The following is a 10,751-nucleotide window of genomic DNA, read 5'->3' as shown; positions in this document are numbered from 1 at the left end:
TATACTATGGGAACAAAAAAGAGAAAAAAAGAGAAAAAAAGATCGGCGGGTGGTTCCATAGTGGTTGAAGTTAAATTATAGTTATTCTCGCCACCAATAAAATTATATTTTTATAGTCGATTTTTTTTTAAACTAATTATTATACCCAAACTTTATAATTATTTTAGATATTTTTATATTTTATGTATTATAGGTGTACAGACTTATGATGTGGTTACTATTTTGTTAATCACCCACCCCTCACATTTCCCAACAAACCAAAAAAAACATAGTTAAGACATTCTCAAACTGAAAATTGAATAATCATCTAATGAGTTTTGGTGTGTGATGTCGTTGTCATTAAATACAAAAAAATCGTACTCATAGCAAAAAAGTCCAATAGTTTCTACTGTATTCAGAGAACAGGTTGTAGCTTATGAACAGTGAATAGGATGATACGATCATACTTACTACTAGCCAGAGACGAAAGCAGCTTTAGTAAAGTGTTCTACCCTTTCAAGGAATATCTTCATATTAGACATCAGATCCCTATTTTTGGCCATCTGTTCTCTCTGGCGACATCAATGAAGGCCATATTATCAATACGAATTGGCCCCCAGATACATCAGTGTAGTACATATTTCATATTAGGGATGACCAATCCCTGCGCTCCATAAATGGGCTCTTGTTCACTTAATGAGACTTGTGAGTATATCAATACAGTATTAGTTATAATTGTAATTTGTATTCAAAATACTAAGGAAAGACAAATAAAAAATGTACATCATACATTCATAGGTAAAATGGAATCAAACCTTGTGTTGTATCAATCAATCAAAATAGAAAAATTATGTTATTTGTAAATATAGACTATGTATTTTAATCAATATTATTGTTCAAGGAGCAAAATAATTAAACAGTGTATTTAACATAAAATAAAATGAAACAAACACATTATTTAATTTTAATGTATACCTTATGGTTATCAGAAATAGAATCAAAGAATAGTATGTGTAATTTATAATTACTAATGTAATACATATATCATTCAATCTCTTACATAATTCTACAATAAGCAATAATAACTCTATGTTAAGTGGCAATTACATATTTTAATGTTTTCTGTATAACAAATCACAAAAATTAGCATCATACACAATTATTCAATAAAAATAAAACTTAAAACAACATAATTTTACGTTATAAATTCAAAAAAAAAAAAAAAATCAAAACGACTTGAAAACCAATAATTTTTTTCATGCATATACCATAAGTGATAAAGACATGCATATATATATATAATATATAATGAGTTGGTTCAAAAATGAAATACATAAAAGTTTTGAAATTTAACATCACATATTTGTAACTCAGTCTTTGCCGGGTCAAAAATTTACATTATCATCATCATTCATCATCAAAAAGTATTTATTAATAATAATGTGATTGAAAAAAAATATATCCTAATAATAACCACACTTATTAAAAATTGAGCTTCTAAACATAAATAAAACCATAAAAACTTAAATACTAACATAAAATAGGTCTATAAAAAGAAGAAAAATATTTTTTTCAGTATTCAAAAAACTATGAATGATTGTTTGAAATAAATGCTCAAAAAAAAAAAAATTGTTTTTAAAATAAGTGGGAAGAAAATAAATTCTATGATGTTTTATTTTCTGTTAAATCACAGATTAGCTTATAATAAGTATATAAAGTTATTATTATTATTATTTATCATCTCTATAGTTAGAGAGTCTTCTAGATGATAATAATGGCGATTGGGAAGGAGACCCGTGGGCTTCTTCCATGTCTTCATATGTCTTGTCTCTTCCAAAATCCAATCGTATTTGAACTGGATTTGTAATATCAGGCACGTCATTTTTAGATTTTGATTCTTCAATTTGAATATTAACGTTTTTGTTGTCAAATTCATTTTCGTTAGGAACCGTTTCATTTTGTCCAAATTTGATTACTATTTCTGCTGTTTTAATTTGCAGTTTCAAAAAAGATGGGTCTGACTGATTGCTTTGACACACAGCTGCTTGGTTACATTCACCTTCAGGATTTTCTCCTTGAGTTTTTCCTATCTGTATATGCCACGAGGTTCCAGTGTCATTTGAAATTGGTTTTTCAACATCTTCTTGTTCTCGATTGTCAACCTCTTGAAATCTAATGGGATTATCTTCATTGTTGAAAAATATATGAACATTACGAACACCTTTGAGGTCAATACTGGTTTCATCATTTTGTTCAATAGGTGGTTTAAAAGGCACAATTGAAGTAGCAGCATTTGTTTCAACTGAACTACTCTCAGCAACATCAATGAGAATAGTTTGATTTTTTTGTGGTTTTTCTGGGGCATTTTGTACATATATTACCCTAAGACATAATTAAGTAGTAAGTAAATTAGAAAAAAATGTAGGTACATTTATGATCCAAATATTCTGATTAATAAGTTACCTATTGTATGCTTTCCATCTTTGACAAAGCATAAAATATGACTTGCACTGTATGTACATAAAAACAACACCACCTGTAAAGCCGATACCCACAACAATAAGTTTTGTCCAAAATGGCCAGTCCAACTGTCCACGCTCAACTTCTTCCAGTGTCCGATCCATAAGCACATAGAGTGACCAACAAACACATGTCATGGCAATTATATGAAACAGCATTGCACACACCAACTTTTTACGCTCCATGCCAGACATTTCTAAATGCTCCCACTAAAAATACAAGATTTAAGATACACAATATCTTAATTTAATTTAATAAATTTACTTGACTGAATGGCTTAGTTTTGGTTTGCATAATGAACTGAAATTTACATAGTTCACAGCATCGTATATTTGATGATTTAATCCATTGTTGTAAACACATTTGATGCACAAATCGTAATGAACCGGCACAATAGCATGGTGCTATTAAGGGTGAGTCAATGTCGCCTTCACAGTGACATATTCTAAGTTAAACATAATCAAAATATGAACATGGATTGCAATTGTTTTTTTTAAACAATTTATAATTAAAGTTTTTGTTTTTGTGCAATCTGGAATATATATTTTATTTTAAATACTATCAGTTCATTCAAAATGTTCAACAATTTGAGTTAGTAGTATATACTATAAACAAGTAATAGTACTTAAGACAATTTTAAGATTATTATTATATTTCATGTAGTATCATTGTTTGATATCTATGTATTCATACAATTTCAACTATACTACATTAATGTTGAGCTGCATAAAAAATTGATTAATTTAATAGTTCACTAAAATGTAATTGGACCAATTATATATTTTAAAGGACTATATACTAGCATATTTATCATAAATATTAGATGTTTATTGATTTATATAATATTTAATGGTTGTTTATGCAATTCAACACAACTATGGTTAACACTAATTTGGGAGGCACGGAAAAATGAAACAATCCCTACTTTTTTTTTTTTTCAAAAGATTATTTAATTTGTAGATTGGTGTATATTATTTATATTATCATCATTTTTTGAGTAAATAAAATTCAGTTTACTTTTGAAAATTATACCTGCAAATATCAAAATTCATAGAAGAAAAACTTGTGTTCCTAGAAAATCCTTCATCATTCTTCATCTTCTGAAAAATAAATTAATAAAATGATTTACTATATACATCAAAACGACCAGATATCAACTTAAGTTATAGATAATTAAATTTATCATAATTTTTGACTATTTAGTATTTTATAATATACACCTGGAAATTGGAATGTATAAAACAAAAACCTCTATTTTCAGTATTACTTATAGTAAAAAAGGTATTATCGTACACATCAGTGGTCATTAGTATAAAAATAAATTATTATGATAGACATCGTAATATCACGAATATCTTTTGAATAGTAATAAGCATATTTAAGCAATTTTAACACAATTAAAATAATTTGTACAAATAAATTTAAACACGTTCATAAAGTAATTTACAACAGTAATCTGTTGAAAAATAAGTCAAAAGTATTTCAAATATAATAATCAAATTTTTTCATACATAGTATAAATCATATTTTGTAGAATAGCGTTTTAGTTTTAATTAATAACTTGACTAAATGGTAGAACATTACCCATAGAAAAAAATTTAAAACAGTAAATTTATAAAAACTAATTATTCAAAACCTATGTATACTTTAGGTAAAAATTTTAAAAAAAAGGTGTATCACAGATAAGTAATGTTTCTTCTCTATTTTTGATAAAAATTAAGTCATTACATTAGGTTTATCATCGGGACACTAAAGCAAATACCTATATACCTGTAATAAAAAGAACCGGCTGGTCTGCGATGTATGTCACGACAGATTATGATTTATGGCATCCCTACAAAAGTATGACAAGAACATATTAACTGACTGGCCATTTTTTCATGTGCGGTACACGCTCCAGTATGCTTAACTATTTCTATGCTTTATAAATATGTTGGTTTGCACACATTGAAATTGTTGTAATGAATTATGCAAGTTCTCTTGACAAATGAAGAATTATTAACAATATTTAATAAAACACTGACTTAACATTTTTTAGAATAATATATCATTAACTTGATCAATAATTGAAACACTAATTTATGGGTAATTATTTTTTGGCATTATATGTAGTTCCAAAGTTATTTTTACAGCTTATACAAAGTACTAATTCAATGAAAATCTAATTGGGGGAAAAAAAATGTTAGTGTGAAAAGCAATAGAGTATTTAGAATACAAAAGACATACTATTGCATATGAGACATGACTAATATTAAGTATACAAAATATAACTCAAGATATAACTATTAAACAAGCAAAATAAGAAAATATGCGTCAATTACAAATATGTTCTGTTATAGTTGATAAATAAATCATATTAAGTATATCATACAGATTATCAGTAATCAATAAACACTTATTAATTAATAAATGTATTGTGAATAAAAATAAATACCTAATGAGTTATTACATAAATGTAGTAATAAGATTTCTAGTATCATGGTAAAGTACCAATGACAAAATCAAAAACGGAATATTTCATTTTATTAATATATATATAAAAAAAAAAATAGGAAAAAAAAAGTAAAAATATAAAAGTTTATATGTTTTTAGTAATAAGTTATGGAGTATTATTAGTAAATTGTGAAAGGTTTGTTTAAGTAACAAGTTAAATGTAAAAAAATTATGTTTATCTGTAACAATAAAAGCCTAAAGTATAATTCCTTAGATCAAAAATTTCTTTTCAGAAAGGCACTTTAGTACAATTTATACTTTGTAGTATGGGCGGGTTACCAATAATGGAAGTGCATAAAACACATAGAATATAATATTTTTGTTTCAACCAAAAAACTTGGCAGTGGATCATTTTTTTCTAAAGCCTTTGTGGTCCATAGGTTAAGCATCACTGGTCTACATGAATAATAAATAATAATATACAATTATGAACTATTTCATAAACATAAATATTTTTTTATAATACCATCATTTTGTAAACACCATATTTTAATAAGTTGATTTCTAAAAAAATAAAATGTACCTTGTTGTTATTATGTAGGTACAGTCAATTTTCTGTAAGGTCATTGAGGTTACTAAGCATAAATACATAATCTAAAGTGTAGGTAATATATCAAGAATGATAAGACTGTTTCATAGATTTTTTATTATTTTTTTGACCAGCAGTTAATACTTATTACAAATATAAGTTATTAACCTTCAGTTCTTGATAAAAAAAAACTTATGTGTTATGATAAGTAATGCAAGAAGCTATAAAATATTGTCAAGGTGTATATTATATAAAGGGATAAGGAAATTTAAAATTTAAGTTATAATACTGTTAAAGTGACTAATTACAAATTGATGAACAATGTTCTTAAATATGCTAATCACTTCTACTTAATGCTCATTGTAAAAAATACTTTTATTGCTCCTACATATAGGTACTTAAAATATTAATATTAATAATTTTATATTGTATGAACTTCGCTAAATTTACAATGGAATTTAAATGGAGAAAAGAGATATCTATGAAGATTTTTTTTTATTGTGTTATCAAGAACTGGGGGAGGACTGATGTTGACATGACTTCTCCCCCGGTCCCCAGGGTTTATTGAACAAAAAAAAAACAAAAGTAACCAACATACCTACAATAAATATAATTTATTAAAGTTTAAAATAATTTTAATGTTTTTGTGGAAGTCATTTGATTATGTTCAGAGACATTGAACATGTTTATTTAAGTCTATATCAGGTATAATACTATATTAAAAAAATGATTAAAAAAAACCCTTTAGTCCCCCATGCATGGCTACGCCACTGATTGTATCCATAGTATGATTGATTTATACTGGTGTTAATTAAATCATTAAGGCATTCTTATTTTGTTATTCAATTAGTTATATTTATTTGGTGATAGGTATACACGTAAACACTAAGAAACTATTGGGTCATAATAGGTACAATAGGTACATGCTTACATTTAAATATACTATGTTCATTGTTCATACATATGTATTATATATATTTATAAAAATGAAGTAATTGATAAAATTATGTTATAAGTGTTTGATCAATGGTTAATTATACTTTAAATTCTCACTAATTAAGGTATTGCCAGAATTGGTAGAGTAGGTGCACGACATTAGTATAACACTAAGTAGCAAACCAATAAGACACTAAGCCACTATAAAGTTTAACTTAGATTAAAGTCATTGTCAATATTCAGTTATTAATTATTAGTAGGACTAAGGACACAATAACCTTAAAATGACCTAGATATGTTTGAATTAGATACATAAAATATTAAAAATTAGACATGTATGCACAGTAAGTAAAAATGGTTACACAAAAAATATGAACTCATGTAGTGAAACTCATGCATTTATCATTAAATGTAATTTGTAAACTATATTATAAGCTTTTTTACAAAACTGTTCTGTATTCCTAGCCTTATTCCCCAATATAAATGTAGCAATAACCACAGAAAAATTTAAATTTAAATACAAGACAATGTACTAGCCATTAAATTTTAAATAAAAATTAATAATACTATTATATTAGTTAAATAGAGGTATGGCTCATTAGTCATTTAATGGATTAAATATATTTATATTGTTGAAATATTAATGAATTGGTTGTATGGATCAAACGGCCACATTTAACAATAAACAAGCTGTAAAAACTATATTTATTCAATTGACTTGTGCACAACAGTTTGAATTTGATAAATAAAATTAAACATGTATATATTATGTACATTTTTTAAATTGTTAATATAAATAATATTTAGAATCTGTACAGTTATAGGTATAATAAGTAAAGAGGTATCAGTGGAATGTTGGAAAAATCAGGACCAAGAAGGGAAGTCACCTAGACTCTAGAGCATAGATTAAATATACATGTATATTTAATCTATGCCTAGGGACAGTACTACCAAGTGAATATTTATTGAGAGTAGGTCTATTGCAGTAGCATACACTGGGGGAAGGTGTTCAATCCCGACCCCCTTTGTTTTTTTTTACTATATGTATAGACTATAGATGCATACAAACTAATATTATATAAAAAATACTTTGATATATAGTTATACACAGGGAGATTCACCAAGCATCCTCACCCCTTTTTTTCTTCAATAATGCAGTTATTCAAAATCTGACTTTTTACTTTTTAAATATGCTTGAAGACCATATTTCCAAATTCTTGAGATTTCTTGTACTACTTAAGGATTGTCCTGTGGAGATACTAACTTCTGTTGATTAGAACACCATTATTCAATTATAAATTATACAGTAGATAATTTTTCTGAAATTGTGGATACATCAAAATTAAAATTTGTACGAGTAGTTTGTGTGTTATTTGATTTTAAGTTTTAAGGATAAAAGGTCCATAGTAATGAGTTTATAAAATATGGGGGCTATGGTGATTTGAAAATTGTATTCATTAGTATAAATTTATCGATATTAATAATTTGTGAAATTAGCCGAAATATAATAAATACTAGATCTCCAATTGCACATGGCCAATTTGTCAATTATAGCTATTTTATATTTACCAGTTTTAAGGACTATTATCCTTAATACCATTAAACAATAGAAATACAAACATTTTAATACCTAAGAAACAACTCTTTCGAATTTTGAATGTGCTACATCAAAATGTTCAAAAAAAAATTATCCACTAATTAATTTATAGTAAAAGACGGGGGGTTCTCGTTTGAAAAACAGAAGTTTGTATCACTATAGGACACTCCTTAAGTAGGTAGTACAAACAAATTTAAAAATTTGAAAATATGATCTTTAAGTACATTTAAAAATTACAAAAATCAGAATTTCAATAAATTCATTATTAAAGAGAAAATGGGAGTGAGTAAGCTTGGCGAATCACCCTGTAATACTTTTTTTTATAGACCCCTTTACCCATTGAAAATAACTGTGTACACCACGACTGGCCCCTTGCACAATTTATAAAAAATAATAACCTATAAAGAAGTACTTACATATTTTAATTAATAACTAGTTAATTTAAATTAGCCATCCAGTATTCAACAATATTGAAATATATTATAATATATATAATTATAGTATAGTAATTATATATAACAATATTCAATAATATTGACGGCTTTTAAATACTCATAAATCATAATACATATTATTTTGTTTTTATATGTTAAATAGAAGTGTAGATCATTAATAAATTAACTTAACTTAGGTTAACACTCTAGGTGTCCAGAACTCACATATAAACCAAGAATGTTGTCTACAGGGTGATCCAACAAGTATGCTCACCCCCTTTTTTTCTTTAATAATGAAGTTTTTCAAAATCTGATTTTTGGAATCTTTAAATATACTTAAAGACCATATTTTCATATTCTTGAGACTTTTTGTGCCACTTAAGGAGTATTCTTTGGTGATACAAACCTTTGTTTTTCAATTGAGAACCCCACTATTTTTCTTTAAATTATTTAGCAGATAATTTTTTTGAGAATTTTGATGTATCAAAATCAAAATTTGAACGAGTGGTTCCTTAGTGATTAGACAATTTGTACTAAGGATAATAGTCCATAATAGGGATATGCTTATACAGTTCTACACATGGAATAAGAAAAATAACTAAATAAATCAAGTAGGATTTTACTTGCTATTTACCCAAGTGTTTGACTAAATAAATATAAAATGACGTATTATTTTATATTATGAGTATCATAGATAACAATGTATACTGTATAAGCATATCCTTCTTCACTATTATAAACTACTTTATCCTTAGCACAAAATGTGTAATAACTAGAAAACTACTTGTTCGAATTTTGATTTCAATACATCAACATTTAAAAAAAAAATTATCTGCTAAATAATTTTCAGTGAAAAAGTGGAGTTCTCATTTGAAAAACAAAAGTTTGTATCGCCACAGGACACTCCTTAAGGCTTAATTGGTACAAAAAATCTCAAGAATACGAAAATATGATCTTTGAGTAAATTTAAAGATTCCAAAAATCAGATTTTGAAAAACTTCACAATTAAAGAAAAAAATGGGGGTGAGCATACATGTCGGATCATCTTGTACACTCCATTCAAAAAGAAAAAACTCAAATTGCCAACCGGTTTTCATCCTGTACTTTGCATTTCCCACTGACGGTTAAGCCACAATAAAAAATCAAACAAATTTGTACCTTTGTATTTGGGAAAGTATTGACAATGTTACTGTGAGAAAGGTGGGACATAGGGTAACTGGAAAGTCATGGAGCATAAGTCTTGGCACTTCCATAGTTGTCAGTCTTGATGAGCAAAAAGTAGATATGTATTTTCTTTTAGAATGGAGTTCACACGTTTTATTATTTATTAGGCATAAAGGTTGAACACATAATATTTTTTAGGTGCGATATAATATACTTGTTATTAAAAGGACCAGACTAAAAATAAAATGCTTACTGGGTACTGCGAAACGACTTGCGCATCTGTAGGGTCAGATATGGGTAATTTTTCTTGCATGGCTGAGTTGTTTATTCATGAGTCTTCAATTGATTACTGACTACTGAAAAAACAACAATTTGTTGAGCAGTACCGAATGAATAATAATGAGAAAGAAAAACAGCTACACTATACATAACTTATAGCTCCTTTTGAGTAGAATGACAACAAAAATAATACTATAATATAGGTAATAATTGTAAATTATAATGATGAATGATGAAGGGCAATATATTTGAATTAATAAATAATAATATTAACAATATTAAATACCACCACTACAACAATGTATATTATGGGAACAAAGAACGATGTTGAAGAGCGGCTCGCGTGTCAGTCAGAACTTCAGAAGAAAAAAACATTAAATAACGATCAAGGGAGTACATGGGTCATGGGTACATACCCGAGTGCACTGGCCCAAATGCAAGTCGCAGACACGACGTTCTGTCCGGACGACGACCGCAACGTCATGAAGATCGCAATGCTCATGTCGCCGTCTTCCGACAGGTTCAACGTATCCTGTCCGCGCGTGTCGTGTACTCGTGTGTGTGGCCACTGGCCGTTGAGGAACAAGGTTCGTGGCGCGCACAACACACTACACCGTTCACACGCAGGCACGCAGCACTGCCGCCTGCCACACAAAGAAATCGTAAATCGAACAAAAAAAATGAGGAAATAATGATAGGACAAGAACAGCGAAAGACGGCACTACGGCAGCGAGAGCGGCCGAGCGAGCGCGACTGAGCAGTGAGCGGCGGTCGCGTCGCAAACTCGCAACTCGCAAGGTGTCGCAGGCCGGGGCTGCAG

The 10,751-nt window shown here is 28.0% G+C and overlaps 1 protein-coding gene across 2 annotated transcripts; it reads right to left on the bottom strand.

Annotated features, from left to right (window-relative positions):
* Positions 1–903: 903 nt before the first annotated feature.
* Positions 904–10,700, bottom strand: LOC111037692. 2 transcript variants are annotated; one of them, XM_022320398.1, is made up of 6 exons: positions 10,348–10,700; positions 9,906–10,008; positions 3,532–3,599; positions 2,764–2,944; positions 2,443–2,708; positions 904–2,361 (listed from the first exon to the last, which is right to left on the bottom strand). In XM_022320398.1, exons 2-6 carry the CDS (start codon positions 9,963–9,965, stop codon positions 1,710–1,712), a joined length of 1,227 nt encoding a protein of 408 aa, XP_022176090.1. In that variant the 5' UTR covers positions 9,966–10,008; positions 10,348–10,700; the 3' UTR covers positions 904–1,709. The 2 variants fall into 2 exon arrangements, with proteins under 2 accessions (XP_022176090.1, XP_022176089.1); XM_022320397.1 differs by having other exon boundaries at positions 1,710–2,361; positions 9,906–10,005.
* Between the last annotated feature and the right edge of the window lie 51 nt (positions 10,701–10,751).

Source organism: Myzus persicae, unplaced genomic scaffold (assembly GCF_001856785.1).
Source record: "Myzus persicae strain clone G006 unplaced genomic scaffold, MPER_G0061.0, whole genome shotgun sequence".
Taxonomy (NCBI): domain Eukaryota; kingdom Metazoa; phylum Arthropoda; class Insecta; order Hemiptera; family Aphididae; genus Myzus; species Myzus persicae.
The sequence above is the reverse complement of the archived record's forward strand: the minus strand, read 5'-3'. Positions and strand labels throughout refer to the sequence as shown.